The 19,256-nt window shown below is 43.2% G+C and overlaps 1 protein-coding gene across 1 annotated transcript in view; it reads left to right on the top strand.

Moving 5' to 3' along the window:
- Positions 1–18,539, top strand: part of pebp4 (phosphatidylethanolamine binding protein 4) — a 44,959-nt gene extending 26,420 nt beyond the window's left edge. The window contains exons 5-7 of the mRNA XM_076151120.1: positions 9,664–9,709; positions 10,132–10,248; positions 16,081–18,539. Coding sequence (XP_076007235.1) covers positions 9,664–9,709; positions 10,132–10,248; positions 16,081–16,169 — 252 coding nt within the window. The 3' untranslated portion in view covers positions 16,170–18,539. The remainder of the gene's footprint in view (positions 1–9,663; positions 9,710–10,131; positions 10,249–16,080) is intronic.
- The last annotated feature ends 717 nt before the right edge of the window (positions 18,540–19,256 follow it).

Here is a 19,256-nt window from a genome sequence, read left to right as displayed (position 1 = left end):
GTTTGTTACAATGTGGTATTTTTATGCTACAGTTGGTGAGAAACCTGTTTACATTCCAGGGTGCTATATAGTTCACTTCTCTCCGCAGCTCAGTCAGATTCCAAAGCATTGTATAGATTTCTTTCAGCTGATGAAATTAAAAAGACAGCAGTGTGTGTGTGGTGTGCCTTCAAGCAACACAATTTGCCTGCGAGTTCATGATACGGGTTGAGAGGGGAGTTCCTTTGGGGGGGATTAAATAGCTCCCTCTCTTCCTTCCCTCCTCCCCTGCCCTCCATCCTTGCAGAACACAAACAGCTTGCAGGGCTGTACAGTACTTGTACAACATATTTGCCACAACGCTGCTCACAGGTAACAATAATCCAAGGCCAAAGGTTAAGAGGGATTGTGGAGCTCAGATTCTTGTGTGTTCCTCTGGCAAAGCACAGCAATGTGTGCACAGGCATAGGAATCAGCCCATAGTGTAGCTGGGAGAAAGAGTGAAAGAGATGGGGAGACAGACAGTTGGCACGGTAGTTGGAGGGGTATCAAACAGAACAAGGCCAGATCTCTGCCTCCGTCAGGCTGAATGGGAAGGAGATTATCCGTTTAATCTCTTAATCATGCACAGTGAACACATATCTGGTCCCGTGCCTGACACCTCTGTCCTGATCCGATGCATCGCAACCACCGTTTACTGTCAAAGTCTCGCCGCGCCACCACACCAGGGCGTAAGAAGCTGTCGCTGCGGCGCCCACAGACCAGTTCGACCACCGTTGGTTCATCTGAAGCTTCTACTATTGTATGTTTGTAGCTCTTTTTGTTACGCGCTCTTTGTTTTGCTGTGCTTCAATGGGTGTTTCTGTTGTGTCTGTCTGTCTGTCTGTCTGTCTGTCTGTCTGTCTGTGCTACACGATGGCAACTCAGTACTATGGCCACTCCAATGTTAAAACTTACATTATATGAAGTCACGTGCGGAGCTGTGCTGTGCTGTGGAAGCTTGCCGAGACGTTAATGCGGTTCCACCTGCTCCACTCGAGCAGTCGGTATATTAAACCCTCTGTGCCCTGTTAAAATGAAAGCCAGGCCAACGGAACATAAAAGGGAATGTGGAAATATGTAGATTTTAAAATACAGCTTTTTAAAACCCCTCATCCCCACAAATGTATTCCGAACAGAGGTGGCTGTTTCGTAACGTGAATTAGGTTACTGTATATTTTCGGCCGTATATGTTCCCTAAAAGTAGGAATTAATAATGAAGATGCTTTTTGGCCTGAAATTGCTGTTCAAACAATTATGTACTTAGTTTCTTCCAACAAATGCATTCCACATTATTGTTTTGCCTCATAGCAAAGCACCCAAAAGACTAAAACCTTTCATTCCAGCAAAGGCCGCTATTGGTCACCGTCAATAAAAGCATAAAAGCATTTATTTCCCACGTTTGTCAAATTAACAGCATACTCCATCTCCCATAGGACTTGTAAGGTTCATTAACCTTTCTGTGAAGTGGGACAGGTTTCTAGCAGTTACCATAACCTCTGTCCTGCTCCCACCTCAATTATAATAGAAGAATTAAACATCCAGCGATTCAAAACAGTAATGCTGCCTCTTAAATCCCTTTGTACCGGCTCTCAGCTGTTAATGACTAAAGACACTGAATGAACTAGAGTTATCAACAGATATAAGCACAGACAGGCGCAAATCAAATGGCTCCTCTTAACAGGGAGGATTACTGTCCTGTGCATGTGCAGTATTTGTTCGATGGCCAATTTTTCGCAGTATTTCTAAAATTAATGTTCTATGGTTTTATTTCTGACTTTGCCAACATTTTTTTAGATGGTCTGTTGCCAATGTTTGCTGTGAATAACACATGTCTGTTGGATTTGAGGTACATTAAACAGTTATTCATTGGGCGAGGGAACTAGGCCACATCTGCGCGGAAAAGCCGATGGCGTTATTTTATTCGTCGTTTAAAACTATATATCTGCAACAAAACAAATGTTCTCGCGGTCCGATTGCACCCCGGCCTCACTGTCATCCCAAAGTCAAAGGAATGCTCTGACCTTGAGCTAATTAAGTGGTCAATTACACGCCTGTTGCTCGCTTTTAATGTCATAATAATTAGATTAATTGTGTGGGCACAGAAATCGTTCTCTTGTCCACCTACTCTTACTCCTCCTTTGTCCTCCTCCTCGTCTCTCTTTCTTACTTCTCTCCTCTCCCTCGTCCTACCCGAGCAGCTTTCCTTTCTCATTTATTTTGTGTCACCATTCACACTTCAAAAACTATTTTAATTCCTCCCCCTCTCCTCTCCTGCGAGTCCCCGTTTCTTGTTAATGAACACCCAGTCCATGCCCGACTGCATTTGGTAAGCACAAACCACCATCTCAACACCACCCATGCCCCCGTGTATGTACGTGTGAGTGTGTGTGTGAGTGTGTAGTCACTCTGATAGCACCGGTAGGCAAGCTCAGGCTGGGATTTTCCAGTGCCACCCCCGTTAGTGGGAAGCCCTACATGGGGACATGTCAGTGCCTTGTTTGCTTGTTGTGCTGATGAAGCTGGGGGTGGGGCGAGTGGGCAGCCTTGTTCAGGTTCCAGGATTCCCTCCAAATGAGTCAGCCAGCCCCCACTCGAACCGACTGTTACCTTGGGAACTCAGGCTTGGGCTTCCCTCAACAGCACTAAAGTAGAGACTCATCAGCGCTCACACACACATTCTCACACACACACACTCGCACAATGACTGCAAGTAATAGCTGGAAGGAGCACCCATGATAGATGAAATTAGCTTATTAAAACACACTCGCCTTGGCCTCTGCTCTGCCCTGTTAGGCCCAATCTGCTCTTCGGGAAAATGACCAACACGGTAAGGCTCGCTTTGAAATGAAATTGTGCAGCTAATGTATGCAAATTAAACTGAATAGATGATAATGGCTCTGGCTGGGTAGTTTCTTAAGTCAGTGAATTGAGTAATAGTGTACTTCCCCACTAATGAGAATAACTAAGGAAGTGTAGGTTACAGTGTGTCGGGTGATGTCAGTGATGGCTGGGAGTTCACTTAATAACTGGACTGTTTATGTTTCCAACTCAGTTCATTACAAGAGCAAATGAGTTTTACTAAAGCCATTACTCCACGAGGCTACTTGTTAAGTGGGTTAATTTGTTGATGCGTTCAAGCAGATCAAGGGTGGCACCCCCCAACGGGCTCTCACCCACTCAGCTGATCAGCACCCAGTCGCTCCCCCAGACTCCAGTCCCTTCAGCTTGTTCACATTACAGGCCTTCATGCTCAAATCCCATCGGAACTTTTTATCTTCACGGTTCAAGTGACTAATAACAACACCAATGCTGCACTTAGTAACTTATCACTGCTATTAACAACTGTTTCACAATCTGAAATGATTCTATGTTGTTCATTCTATACTCTCCTACTCATCAACACAACCTGATTTGCATATTATTTATCTATATTAGTCTTCTTTTCTGTTATTTTGACTCTATTTACATCAATTCTATATACATGGCATTATTACATATTCATATATGATAACATTCATATATTCCATGTTCAGTGCTGAGCGAGTGCTATGCTGTTCAGAAGGAGAAGCCATCTGTTAGGTGAGCACTTGTGTCAGTGTTTGGCTCTGGCTGGTACAAAGATATATATATAAACTATATGTGTTTGATGCCCCTTTCCTCTGACACACACTTGCTGATGGAGCTGTAGCTTTAGGAGGCCTGTGACCGCGTGGATTGTGACAATCCACGGAGACTTGGAGGTCACAGGCGACTGCAAGAAAGCGCTAAACCTAAAAACTCCCTGCAGAGGTTCTTCTTGCTCTGAGGCTCTGACCTGCCTGGAAGAGGAAGGTATGCTCATAGGCAAAACAGCTTCTTTCTATCCTGATAGATTAATGTCAGAGTCTCTTCAGAAGATTGTCAGCCACACAGAAAAGTTGGATCTGAGCAGAAATGTAACTAACAGAGCTGGACATGGACATGTTCCTCGCCTGTCAGTGTTGCATTGAATGATTGTAGTTTCTTCGAACGCTTCCGGAAACCTATCATCAAACAAATATGCAAAATACCAAAAATATGCATGCAACATTTTGTACCTTTTAGTAATACAGCCATTGCTATTCAATTGGAAGTGAAAAGGTCAAATGTCAGTGATGTCAGCGGTGCTTCGTCTCTTGGGACACATGGGGAAATTCACCGTTTTGACGAAGACATGATTTGAGAGAAGTTGAAGATAACCTAGAATCTGTAATGAGTCACTTAGTATTTCTATTGAGTCTGTCAATTACTAAATATTGTGTCTGTAAATTGCCGTAGGCTACGTTACTAAACTCCTAAATGATGTCACAGGTTTCTTTTCATTCATGATGCAAGAACATCTGGTCATGCAGTCACTTTCAATTATGTGGGCTGACAAATAAAGAGGTTTAGAGGATTATTTCTGCAGAGGTTTCAGTAGTACAGTGTAATGCATAGTAATACAAAAGTGGTAGATAACACCTAACACCAGTGTAAGACTGAAATCTCCCACTCCCAGCAAGATATTTGCTACAAACACACATTGTGTATTTCGTCTCCGTCGTTGCTGGTTAAGTCCTTTCCCCGTGCGGCGACGCGCTTCTGTCTTCCAACTGTGTTTAACCTGTAAATGGTCTAGGTTCCTTGTGAGACATAGACTTTTAATTCACAATAACCCTGCAAATGAATGGGCTGATTACTGAGGCGAAGATGAGGAGGCAGTCATAAGCACTTGGCTTGAGTGGAATAGGCGAGGGGGGGAGGGGAGGGGTGGCTGTGGCGATACAAGTCCAGCCTCAGAAATAGAGCTGTGAACACCATCTGTCATGCTCTCTCTCCCCGTCTGTTAGCCTGACTGCAAGTAAAAAGGAGAATGATGCTCTCAGAACTGCATTAGAAGGAACGTGGGTGCTGATTGTCGTAGGTGTGGGTTTGCAGGGTGTGCAGGGGAGGGAAGGGAGGGAGGAGGGGTGAGGAGGAGGAGGAGGGAGGTGGTGCATGTACGAGGAGGTGCATGAGTAACGCTCGCTGACAAAGGGAAGCACTCACCCACACAGCGAAGGAGAAGGGTTGTTGGGCAAGTGGGTATTCCTAGTCTACCCCGCACTCCAGCACCCACCCACCACCTTCAACTACACTCCCACCTGATGACTCTTTTTAGAGGATTCCGAACTGAAGTTGTGTCGAGGCATTACACAGATGCACGGCCCCCTCTGCACCCCCCCACCCTCCGACGGCACCAAACACCGGTTAACAACGCTGCGTGGAGAACGAGGAACCATCAAGATCACTGTCGAGTGTTTCACGATGGCCATTTCGCTGCTGTTGAACTTGGAAAGGTTTCACTTGCAAGTAATAACAAACCCAAATCAGAGTGCAGATGGTTTAAAGTGGTTCATCAGAGTCACCCTGGATGTGCTTCATTATGACAACAAGAACTGGAGTTTCTATTACATTTGGTGAGCTGAGTCGTGCGATTACGTGACCCACAGAACACTTTTTTTTTCTTCCTCACAGATTTGCAGAATTATTCGTTGCTCATAATGTGTAGGTTGTTCGAAACTCAGCATCCCTTTTCTTTGTCTGAGTCAGAGTTTAAAATACAGTCAGCTGAATATGAAGGCATGATGAGCCAGAATGAGCAACGCAGGGGAGGCAGAGTGAGATGGAGTCGGTGACACCACAACTGGACTGTGATGGGTTAGGTGTGAAATTCAAGGAAGTAATGGGCTCATCTGTTTATTTAGAGGAGAGAGGCTTCCTGTCAGAGTAACTTTTTAAACTATTAAGGATAGAATACCTCAAATGCCCTGTGTGAAATGAGCTCAGTATGCACAGTGGTGTCGCAGCAAGTGAAGCGAGCGTTTTGCTAAAACTTAACCTAACCTTAGGGGTGAAGAACAAGTATACAGTAACTCCTCTTCTTGAAGTTCAGCAGTCCAAGATTGGCTACACGACGACCTGAGAGAACTAGAAGGATTCGCTGCCTGGCTCAAAGGCGCTTTCAGCACTACTCGCTTCCTGTTGTGGTGGCCTGAGTTACTGTCACAAATGTATTCACACATTCCACGCTGTCATTTCTCTCCCGCTGCTGTATGCGTCATAAATCACCACACATTGGGTTGCCATAGACACCTGTCTTTACCTTCACCCTTCTGATGAACTTAAGAATCTTTGACCACCATTGCTCGCTTGAGTTCTTCATGTTTCTGCAGAGAGAAACATCATTCATAACTAAAGGTTACAGTTGTACATTTGAGTATGGTGACGAGTGATTCTTAATGATCTTGTGCATTAAGCTTTGACGGAAATTGTCGTTCATCCGCTGGCAAAGGGAGGTGATACGTTTTTAGAAGTTCAGACGTGAAGTGTGTCACTGCATTGAGACTATATTCTGTTGTATCATTTTAGCTTTTGGTTCTCATATTGCTTCAAGATTATTTAGAAATGCTCCAGTAGATGAACAAGGTCAGTGATATGGCACGTTTAGTTGAATACCTGTGTTACTTTTGAGGGTTTTGTGCCTGTGTGACAGTATTTACAGAGACGGTTTGTTTCTCAGTGACTGCAGAGTTAATGAAGCATTTCTTAATTCTTTTCTAACTTTGAAATGAAAGGACATTAGCTTTACAAATTGATAACATTTGGAACACAAACGAAGCAGCTCTGACTGCTCTACTGGGCTTTAATGGTGAAAAATAAAAACATGTTGATTTTAATATTCTGCTTTTTAGTTTGTTGCTTCGTGTGAAACAGATGATTCATAGCAACTAGTGACTGATGGAGCTTTGCATTACTTGTTTAGAATGAACAACAGATGCTTTTGGATCGTGGGTGAATAATATACAGTAATAGTACGGCTACTGTTTCCTCTGCCCTCTGCCTTATGTAATCTAACCTTCTTAACTTCACTCTAATGCCAACAAAGAAAATCCATAAATATCTTTTTCTTGCTTATTCATTAACCTCACATATTGTTCCGTGGATTATTATCATTTCTTATATAATCAAATGCAATTAGGTGATAAACTTGCATCCTACTCAGAGATTCTCGTCCAAAGCATGTAAACCAAAGCTGAAGTGTTTATTTTGCAGTTGCATTCATGATCGAGAGTGAAACCTAATGATTTTTTGCTAACAAGCGAGGAGAGAGAAAAGCATTTAGACCTTGGATGTATTCCTACATTGTCCAAACTGTCCATATGTTCCCTTTACACGTTTTTATTTAGAATACTTGGTGTGATTTATGCCTGTATCGACTTCTAACCTTGAGTATCTTCTTGTCTGAGGATGTCATTGATCCAAGATTGACCTCATCAATGCTCCATGTGGCTTTTGAATCTCCTCACAAAGCTGGAATAGATTTACTGTATCAAAAAAAATGTTTCTGTTTTTCATCAGCCATAACGTCCATCACTTATGCTGAAGTCTCAAACCATTCTGACTGTAATTGAATCAACTTAAATGAGTCAACCTTTGCGAGCACTTTAATTGCTGTGTAAATTACCCATCATGTTTGCACTGCATCTCTAAGTTATGAAAACATAATGCTGAGATTTTGTTTTGCTGGTATTAACAAGAAAATCATTTAGCTGGTTCGGTTTAACTTAATTAGGTCCAATTGTTACAAATTACAACCAGTCAATGGCACTGGTATCATTTCACTTTATCGTACTTCATCAGACTTTGGAGAACGGTTAAATAATTTGTTGATTGTTTTTGTATGAAGTATTTTATATAATAAAATAATGCTGTAGGGATAAAATATGATGCATCTGTTCCATCCACTCCACAGGCGTTACTGCTTTTAATAAACACAATTAACTCAGCAAGTGGCCATCTTTCATTCAGTGGTCAAACCTTTTCACATTTCTTGCCTCGCCCCCTCAGCAGGGGCCCCCGAGAGAGGCCGCCCACCATGTGAGAACATCCTGTAGATTAGTGCGACCGAATCATCGCTCCCCGGTGAACATCAGGGGTCAGCGACCTCACCGTTGTCCCACTTTGTCCCAAATATTCACTCAGTCAACCGCTGCCACCTGAGGTTCTGCTCTGAAACTGGATGAGCCATTTTCCATCTAAGGGGCTTTTTTATGGGCTTATTTTTTTGATATCTGTGTTTATCATTATTATGTATGAGACTATGTGATTGACTTGTTATTATTTGGCTGAATTTCAATATTGCATTCATTTGCTGTTGTTTTTACTCTCTCTATATTGGAATGAAATTACAGTGAGCGAGAGCTGAGCATTAAGATGTGGGAAATTGTTGCACGCTCAAATGTTGACTACCTGTTGCTATGGCAATGAGTTTGGATCCTGCAGGCTGCAGGACTCTGGTTCTTTCTAAATAAAGCTTTTTTTCTCACTGTTTGGTGGATGAAGATACTCATGGTTGAAACTAATATTCTGCATTTTGTCTGTGAGAAAAACCGTTGTGCACTCTAGTAATTATATTGTATCACCCTGTAAATGTACCGAAACAACTGAAATGAAATGTACAAAGGCATCAAATGCACCTCAAGGCCAATACAAGTGAGCTTGTAAAGTTCCCACATGGGTACTGTGAAACGTCCTCTGCTTCAGCCAGCATTTCATCAGCTGCTAACCTGTGATCAGAGGGATGCATTATTATAATAAAGCCGTGCAGTGCTCTATTCCAGAAACAGCAATAAATGAAAATGAATAATCTTTGTTCAAATAAGAGGCCTAGGGGGTTCAAGCTCTCTTTGGAGGCAGAAATGTTTATATTTCTTTCCACAAATGTCAATGTGCCAAATGTTTTCCAATCATTTCATGTTTGAGGAATCAGTCTGCTACTTACCGCAGCAGCTGTTTTCAGCATGGTAGTGCCAGTTAATGTTCTATTCTACCATGTATGTTATCCTATTCTATAGTCTATGAAAAGTGCAAAAGGATCACATCAGAGGAGAAAAAAAGATCCTGTCTTGCAGGTCTATTGTCCTTCTTTGCTATACCCTTCTCCCCCTCTAGGGGGAGCCTGTGTGCAGAGTAAAGAGGACATAAATAGGTGCTGAGAGCAGATTTTTGACGCTTGTAATGGGGACTTCCATGCTTACCTCAAGTGGGTTTGGGGCCTTTTCACAGACAACATATTTAGTCCTTTTCCTCCCACTCAAGGATGCAGCCGTCATAGCCGAGTCTATTAAACAAACATTCCTGTGTGCAATCTGCACTATGAAGTGCCTGACTGTGTGCTTCCTGGGAATGAAAGAGTTTAACTTGACAAATTTATTGTACAAAATGCTTGTGAAAAATACCTTTCCTTCTCGTCAGGTTACATGTCTGTTTCTAGGCAACAAGAAATTAATATACAATTAATAATATGGGAGGCTGCAACCTGGAAATTCACTCCCTAGATTAATTTACTTGGGAATTGTCTCTTTGAATCTCCAGATATTAATACTGCGGCACCTTTACATATTGAAATTTGACATATTAAAACCCAGCTCATTATTAGGTCTTTCTATAAATTAGTTGGGGTTTTTAGGAACAGCTAAGAGCAATTACTCCTTTACTCCTCAGCCTGCTCCGTCTCAAGAGTCTCTTAGTTTGACAAAATACTGTGTAATGTAGTCAAAACTGTTTTGTTCTGACTCACTCTGTTTGTGTCCCAATTTATAGGGCGGCGATCTGAAGAAAGGACACATACACGGCACAACACTGACGGGTACGTATTGTTTTCAAAATATTCAAACTGTGATACGTTTCTGCAGAGAATAAATGAGTGGAAATCAAAGGTTATTGTAGCAAATGTTTGACAAATAAAACATTACATTAAGAATGATTTTTAAGATGATCTGTTACTCTCTATTAAACATGAGAAATTAAACCTAACCTCCATCCCATGTACATGATGTACTCCCATTGTACCTGGATATTAGTAATTAAGTAATTATGATGGGAAAGCTGCTAAAATGATTTTCATCTTTAATTTTTATAGACATTAATAAACCTTCTGCTATCAAACCTGGGAATATTTGTGCATTCATCCCCAAAACAGTGTCCCCATGCGTCATCGTGATAATCATACACACCAATGTGTTTTTTTTCTAGTCAAACATTAGAAATTGTTTTCTTTTTCTCCTGCAGAATATTTCCCACCAACTCCTCCATCAAACACTGGTTTCCATCGGTACCAGTTCATGTTGTTCAAGCAGCCACCAGGCACGACGCCGTCACTCACCGATAAGGAGAATTCATCCAGTGGTAAAGAGTCCACTCACCAGCCACTCATGTTCACTACAACACTGCTCACTACAGTATCACAGAACATATAACAACACAACCGGCTGCAGCTTGTGGTTGAATCAGCAATAAACAGATTACCTGAAGTACGCCAGAGCCCTGAAACTTCCTCTCAAATTATCCACAAGCTTTACGTAACATATTTATATTGTTGATTTTGTAATTACAACGTGTGTAGGAGTATCAAAGGCTTTTATTTTGGTAACCACCTCGGGTTGGTATATTTTATGATGTGTTGATTTGATTGCCCTCAACGTAAAGTTCTTTTGCGGATATCTCACAGAGCATTTCACAGACAAAGAGACAAAACCAAACGGCTTCTACTCTCCCTTGCTGATATACTACTGTGCATACTGAGTGAGAACAAGGTACTGTCGCTGTAAGCCCCCCCATACTCCCAGTATTACACTATTCAAATGAGAGAATACCACAAAATATATGTCTTCTTTAGGTTTACTTGTTTCCTGACATAGTAATTTCCAATATTAGCTTTATTTGGGCTTTTTTGCATACATGAATGTAATGTAACAGAGAGATGCTAATGAGGTCAGCGAGTGGGCGTGTTGCAGTGTTGATGGCCGTAGGGTTCATAGGAAGTTGCGTCGTCTCCCATGCACACACCTGCGCGAGTCTGTCTGACCAGCTCTCGTTAACCTTCACCAAACTGAAGATCCCTTAAAAACCACAGGTGAACAGCCGGTTTGATATGTTTGTATGTCTACTGCAAAGAGCTACAGTTCTGTTTCTACTTTAGGTTTCTCCCCCACCCCCTCTCAGAAGGTGGGCAGCAGCTCTCCGTGCTCAGCAACCTCGCAGGAGGCGTGTCTGTCTGTCTCTTCTACTCGGGTCACAGGCGGTGATGTGAGCGCAGATCAGGGAGTTTTGAGAGTTTGGCCTCAAACAAGTTGAGCTGGCAGTCTTTGCTGTTTGAAGTTTTGACAGATCTGTCAGCAAACAGTCCAGGCGCATTAGACTGAGGTCTGATTGATGTTGAAACTTTGGGGGAAATTAACGTCAATGTTTTTGTGTGTGTGTGTGTGTGTGTGTGTGTGTATTTGCACAATTGGGAAGATTGAGATGAATCTTCCCCCTCATTGTCAGGATGTTTACTGTGTCAGGACTAGTTAAGTGAGAGATAATAAAAGAAACCCTCCCTGCTGTCTATTTGTGCACCGTGAAAGGCTGCGCCAAATTTCATTGCACTCATTTTCTGTAGTGGTCTCCACCTCATAAAGGGATTGATCAGAGTGGACCCACCCATCCTTAATCTACTAGACCAGTTTAACTCCTGCTGTTGCATTTCCCCTCTAATTCAAACTGTTCTCTCCAATCAAGGGAAATGAAATTAAGATATTCACTCGTGGATAATGTCCCTCCAATGTTTAGACTGAAATTCTATGTTTTTTGAAAAGGCTAAAACGTGTCGGTAATATTTTGCCTGGCTGAATTCACTGATGTACCTGCTGTATTAGCGAGGCCTCCACTTGGCCATGAAGGCGGTATTCCCGCACACACAAGAGGAGCGGAGGGAATCCCATGTCTCCCCACCTCCTCCGTTAAGTATGTTCACTTATTAGCGTCTGTCCTCCCTCCATGTGGTATGACACAGAGAGCATTTTTCATAGCCCATGACATTAATTGATGTGATTTGCGAAGGGAAAGCATTTAGTCGTGGGTGGGAGACTCCTAATGATCGTTTTCCACTTCCAGTAGCGCAGTCGTTGACTCAATTGTATTGTAAATTTGTCGTCTTTTTTCTTTTCATCTTTGACCATCACTTAAGTAATAAAGGGGTGAGCAATGAGAGGTGGAGCAGGGCTGTTGTGAGGAACCGTGGGAGTCTGTTTTGCCTCCTGTGTTAAGGTTATGAATGTGGGTCAGTGAACTGATGGAGACAGCTGGTTGTTACACAAGGAACTACAGGGGGGCCGCGCCGTTTGGCACTGGGCACAGGGGCGTGATCGTAGGGAATTCCCATCCCATCTCTGGCTCAGGATGGCTGTCCCTGACTGAACGTGCCCCTGTGCCAGGGTGGGGGTGGGCTGGGTGGCCGGCCCGGGCACACAGGCCGTGGTGATACTTGTCAGCCACTTGGCAATCGCTCAGTATGTCCTGCTACTGTTCAGTGCCACCGAGTCAGTTTGTCAAGGGAAACAGTGTTAGAGTGATGAGGAGGGAGAGGCTGAGGAGTGTCTCCTTTCATCTCCAGCATTCCGTCCCCTGATTGTGATCTAAACACTTAATTTCATCAATTACAGTCAAGTGATGAGCAAAATCCAACATTTGCATTGGTGTTATTGGCTAAAAGTTGAAAATGTATAACTGATCAGCTCAGACTTCCCCAATTTCCTCCGTTTCGTAGCTTGGCAGGAGGACGAACGTGACGATGAGTGGATGGCGGCGGTGTTTGCTGCTGGATGTTGCGCGCTCCTCATCTTGGCTCGCTACTGCCAGCTCAGCAGACTCCACAGTAATTGAAGCCATTTGCAGTGTTGCAGTGTGGTAATGGGCAGATCCATGTCTACCACCCACCCACAGCCTCTACCATTAATCAGAGCTGAGCAGAGTCAAGAGAGCCGGGATTTAGTTTGCTACAGCGGGCCTCGGCTCCAGCCAGGAGTCGACTGCCTTAAAGGAACACTTTGACTGTTTTTGGCTGGATGTTTGATTTGATGTTATTAACAAGTCGCAAGCTGGTTGTGTGTAAAAGTTTCTCCATTTTCTCTTCGCTCTCTCCCACCCCACACAAAGCTTTGCAGCATCGTTACGATTCAAACCAACGGTCATTTATGCTGTGTTGTTGCCGACGAGCCACTTAAAGGGAACTGAGCAATAAACACAACTGAACCAAAATGTGACTGTGCGTGTGAATAGAATGTCCCTTTAAGTCCCTGTTAATACCAGAGCATTTGGTAACAATGTAGGCTGCTATATTGACAGCAGGCTGTGAGCTGAGATGTGCAGCCAAACAGTGTGACACCATCCTTCAGCTCAACAAGCAAGCGCCCAACCTTCTCAAGTGTCCTTGAGCAAGGAACTGATTAACCGCCCCGATCGTTGTTCTGCGGCTGAAGTCGAACTCCACATTGAGAGAAGCACATGTTGAGTGAATTTCTCTTCCCATGCCACCGCCATGGCATTTTTCATCTTGGCGAATATTGTGTGAAAAAGCTCAGGGAAGCTCTCGGTCTCGCCATTGCGCCTCTCTCACTCCACAACGATGAACAGGATTGCTGGGGTTTTTGAGTATTTTTGAGACACTCACTAAGAGGTTTAACAGGGACGCCGCCCACACCACTAAATGTAGCCGTTCTGTGTCACCTCACAGCAGCCGTGATCTTCCAGACGGAGCAGCAAGGTGGAAACAAAAGGGGAGGCAGGAAGACTTTAACATCGCCCTCAGGTCTCACACTATCTGTCCTTTCCATGAGCAGGCAGATGGGAGAGGCGGAAACACGTCTCCGCACTACAAACAGACACCAGCCTATTTTAAGGTCACTTGTAAGTCGAGGCTTTTTACAGGGTTCCAGGCCTGCCAGTGTGATACCAACACGCTATTGTCGGTTTGTCTCATTTGTGCCCAATGATCGCGCCGCCTTAGACAGGATTATGTGTATAAACAAGCAGTGCCTCGTTCTTGCCTCTCCCTCATCATCGTCACTTCACAATAAGGGAAGCTTCGGTGTAAGGTGTTGCAATAGGGGGAAATGTTGCTGCTAACGCTGTGGTTTTGGTGAAAATATCCGATTTAACATACAAATCAAAATATGGATGCTATTGAGAAACTGACCTAGATTATGTGTTTGAAAGTTGTTATTATTATTTATGCATGTAAACGTTATGGGCGTCGCTGACATTATTGAATTTCTTGCATTTAAACGCAGTAAGGACAAATATTGACTGCATCCTTCCGGCCATGATGGTTTGTTTTTATATATGCTTATGTGATCGATGATGAATATATTAAGGAATAATGTGAGCAAACGTGTCAGAGGGGGGAACGGTACACCGCCCCGGACAGACACCCAGTGTGGACGCGGTAAAGACCAATTAGTGGGCGGGGGAACTGAGATTAGTATGCGGGTGGTCGGGTAATTTCTATGCTGGGGGAAATCCTGGATAGCAGAGCTGATGTTTGTGTCTGAGCACCAGTGAAGGAAAAACATTTTTTACATGACCATCATGAGAACTGAATCTGCCACATGTCCACACATGGGGGGACAGGGATCTCCCCCTGAGCATGCAGAGGTTTGTAAGATCTGCAGAGGCGGTGCATTATCTCCCGCTGAAGCACAGGCCAGAGAGGGGCCACGGTGTCACGGCCCATCATACACGAAGGTCACTTAACTCTATTGCCCCCACTTGATTATTGGAGCCCTTTCAATAGGCTACCGTCATCCACAGAGAGGAGCTGGCAAGAAGTCGGGTACTCATCTGCTCATCTCCCAGTTGTTATTAATCATTTTCCCCAGCTGAGCTCAGAGCCTGACCCGACCCTGTGGCAGCTCAGACACGCTGAGATGTCCGTCTCATAGGCTGAATATGTGGGGAGGATCAGGGAGGAGAGGGAAGGAGGTCGTACGTTGAGAGAGCTGGTGACATTTTCATGATTTCAGACAGTGAAAAATATGTGAACATGAGCCGTTGAAGGCCTTTGCACAACCAGTTGTTCATAATTTCATTTCGGTGTTTAAAATCATCTCATTCCTGAAACAATGTGTGAATGTGAACATGCATGAAGCAAGAAAAAGGCTCAGATTCAAAAAAAGGTCATAGGATGTTTCGTCTGAAATGAAAATGAATCCTTCAGATTTGTTGTTTCGACTGGAGGTGAATGTATATATAGTATGGTTTCTTCTCTCTTCCGGCTTTATGCTGCCGTAGGATAGAAACTGTGGCTCCCTGATGGTGAAAACAGCCACAGAGAAGCTTGTAAAGCTGCTGCAGCCCAGAGGTCAAAAGCAGTAACGTTTCTATCCAGGCTCACTCAGACTCGACCCCTTACTGTGAAACAATTCTCTCTGCAGATTTGGACTATTTCAAATAGTTGGCTTTCTTTTTAAAAGATTAATTTGTCCACGCTGTCCTAGAACAGCTGTTAATGTAGTTAACCCACAGAAGGAAATACCAGAATTTCCAGAAATTCCCTGGATTACGGATCGTTGTTATTCTGTGTTTGTACACCGAAACACGTGAAAAAGCAGACAGACACAAGCGTTTTCTAGAAGCTGTTGAAGGTTGCAGCTTAAAGCCCTCAGGGTTTTGTTACCTTGGAATGATAATTGTGAATTTGTCTTTTTTTTGTGAAGTGAGGGGAAGCTGCGGGGAATCAGCAGTTGTCAAAATCTATGAAGTGATATTGTCATACCAGCCGGATGGCCGTCTGGTGTTTGTTTAAAAGGGGAGGGAAAAAAACAGTCCAGGCGATTGAATCATATCTTCTTGCCAATACGTCCTTGCGTTCCCACCTCCATCATTACAGCAACATGTTTTATTTTCAGCAGTGCTGTTCTCAGTGACTCACATCCCAGAGCCATGTGCTGCTCAGTTAGGCCTCATCTCCCTTAAACATGGATCAAGCGGTCATGAGAAATGCTCTGATGAGTGTGGTGAACACCGATAAATAGAAGTTTCTTCTGAAGATAAAAGCGTGTGGTCTTATACACTCGCATGGTTTAATTGCTTAATGATGAAATAGATTTGTTACTGTTGCAGGATCACTAATTTTAGGGGGTAAATGTGTTATTTTTTTCCAATGCTTTTCTTCTTTTCTGTCTCATCCTGCTCTCACAGGTAAATGGAATTTGCAGGGTTTCGTGGAGAGGTGTCATCTGGGATCGCCTGTGGCCACGCTGCAGTTCCTGACACAGAATTACCAGTAGCCTGATGATGACCTGGAGGAAGAATCTGCCACCATCATATAAACTAAATGTTCCCGCTTGAATTAAAGTGCATGCAACGTATCAGCTCTTTTGGTTTCTGTTTTGCTGAGTTAGAAAGCGTTTGCATGTCTGTGTTACAATAGATAGCAGGCTTTGATGATGCCCCGTATCTCCGTCACGTGATCTGGGTTTAGGGATTCGGGAACTAGATTTTGAAACCGCGGGGGATTTCTTTTTATTTTCCGAACACCGCCGACAAGAGGTGGAAGACAGTCTGATATCACAACTCGACGTGGAAAGAGTTGATTCTAATTCAGGGGAGGAAACACGTCAGGGCCAAAAAAAGGAAGTGGGAGGTGAAACCGAGACCGCAGCACAGCCGGATGCCACAGTGGAACTTGAACCAAAATACTCTTCAGAGTGACAGGGCAGGGGGAGGGGCTGAGGGGCCTGTGGTGTTTGGGGTAAAAGGAACTTGCTGTTTGTGTAATTGTTTATCATATTTCCATTGACCACTCTCTCTTAACTGACTGGAAAGATTCTCAGCTACTTTCTGGTATCTGATTGATTTCCTTGAAGTGAACGTGTTGAGGCGTCCTTGAGTTTAACTTTGGGACCATGAACCTGTCGTGAACTTTGGACGGTTGCATAAGGGGTCCACCTAGCTGGTCTGCAGAGGATGCTCAAGATAAACTTTTCAACCCTTTTCACGAGAACACACTTTCCAGACTTCCACGGGTCTTTGTAGAGGGTGGGTCAGAGTAGCCCCCCCATGAGTTTCTAACCAGCAACTCTCCTCTGGGAGGGGTTTGTATCAATACCCCAGATGTTTGAAAAAGGCTGGATTTACATGAGCGACTTTGATGTTCTGATGATCAATCTTTTGTTGGTGGTTTGATTGACCCTAATTTGGTGTCTCATCAGTGGGCTCGGGCAGGAGTAGGTAATGGAGGTTTTTGTTCCTTTGGTGGTTAAGCCAGCCTTGGTAAACCTCTATGTGCCCCCGTGATGAACTCTGGGAGATCATTGATCAAATTGTCCTGCATCTGCTTTGTTTGCCTCCCCGTCTCAACAGACAAAGCAGCAAACAAAACAACCAAAACAATGCAAAAGCACACAGTTATTCAGAGAGTCCATTCTTTTTGAACAAATGTTAAGCATCCGTCAGTTGGAATATTGCTCTTGACCTTGATTTATCCATCTTATCTGACTTATGAAATGAAATTTTAACAATTGGCAGGAGCAGTGTAATTCCACATCATAACACTCATTGTGCAGCATGCCAAGTGGGAGAGCATTCTTCCAAATCCACCTACTTGAATCCATCACTAAACCAATGAAATGCCAAAATCTCCAATTCCAGAGATGCAATTCATTTTTTTTTCCCTTCATATCTTGGAGAAATCCTGCCAAAACAGCTGGGTTTGCCGCTCAGCTTCCTTGAAATAGTTTTATTTTTATTCCAAATGTCAGGAGAGTTGAAATATTATTAACAAAACTGACAGCTTTAGTTCAGCGCTGCACAGTATATTGCATTCTCTGGGAAAAAAATAAAAATACCATCTCACATCCCTGGATGATATACAAAATGCATGCAATATCTTCTTAATTTATTCAAAGTAACATTAATTAAAAAGAATTTGTATAATCAATTCTATCGCCTAACCGCATTGAGATCTAATATGCATGAAGTCTCGCGCGTTCATCTCTCTTGTCTCTCTGTCATTGGAGAAGTGCAGAAGATTTATTTCACCAGAGGATTTCATCACACTCTAATGGATTTGAGCGTGACATCTGTTCAATGCATGTCGGCAGTATGGTCCGCTGACCACTTTGCACATTTATTTACTGTATGTTTGACCATAACAGACTGGTATTGTTCCACAAATCCAACTCCAGATTCATCGCAGTATCCTCCACCTGATCTGAATCCCCAGTTCACATGAATATCCATGTGTGTTTATGTGAAGCTGTGCTGATTGCTGGTTCGTGATCCTCCACAGAGAAACATGAATTTCAAATTGCACCTTCTTTTTCCCAACACTTTGACCTCTAAAGAGTTTTGCCAAGGTACCCGCAGTGACCCTTCTGTAATAAATGCATTCTCTCAGCCTGACTATTAACTGTGGAAATAAAACTACGCATAATAGTGAAATTGCACAAAATGTGTATGAGCAGCACCTAAAAATATGCTCCTAATAGTAAGAATCATACACTTGTGATTGATGCTATGATGAAAATACATGCGTCATGTAAATACGTCTGTTTATGATTGCAACATGGAGCCATTATTCTATTTTAAGTCTGTTGTCATGTGAGAAGCCGATTACTCATGAAAGTCATCAAACAATAAATGTCTTTTTAAACATTTTCACAACTCGCTGATTAATCTAAAAGTATGTTAGTGCCTTTGACTCATCCACATTTTTTGGCCTTAACAGGGAATATTATAATGTGTCGATGTCCCTATTAACATATCTAAATAATAAGACTAAATTTAAAGAATAATCAGCTTTGAATATACTGCTGTTGTACTATGGTGAACATTTTGTCTTTTTCAGCTCTCACAGTAATGATTAATAGTTTAATCCATCCTCATGAAGCTTGGAAAAGAACTAATTTGACTATGTATCCATTGTGCCTTCTCATTTTTCCACTGTGCTTTAAAATGAGCCTGTGCTTCCATGGAATCCCCTTATGCAAAAGACACTGCGGTCAGAGAAGCGTAACGCCACCAGCAGTTGACAAACAGTCCACAGGCCTGAACCATGTCACCCAGCTCACACTGTCACAGCCACACCAAAGTGTCCCCGGAGGACACAGACCATAGGAACGTCCCCGAGGAACTCTGTCATTGCTTTGTATTCCCAAACATGACACTCAAGGTAGCTATTTCCATGGAGTTCCCATTGAAGTGCTCAACCTATATGTACCTTCAGGGGATGTGCAAAATTACAGGAAACCCCAGCATCATAATGTAAGCATGTGTAATACAATCACCAGGCCTTTCTGAACCTATCGTATAGCCCTTTGACCTGCTTTTCATCATTACTATTGAGCTGCAACGACTACCCAAGATGAAACTGA

The sequence above is a fragment of the Genypterus blacodes genome, unplaced genomic scaffold (genome assembly GCF_046128005.1).
Source record: "Genypterus blacodes isolate CSIRO-AG114 ecotype Tasmania unplaced genomic scaffold, CSIRO-AGI_Gbla_v1 ptg000053l_1, whole genome shotgun sequence".
In the NCBI taxonomy this organism is placed as follows: Eukaryota; Metazoa; Chordata; class Actinopteri; order Ophidiiformes; family Ophidiidae; genus Genypterus; species Genypterus blacodes.
The sequence above is the reverse complement of the archived record's forward strand: the minus strand, read 5'-3'. Positions and strand labels throughout refer to the sequence as shown.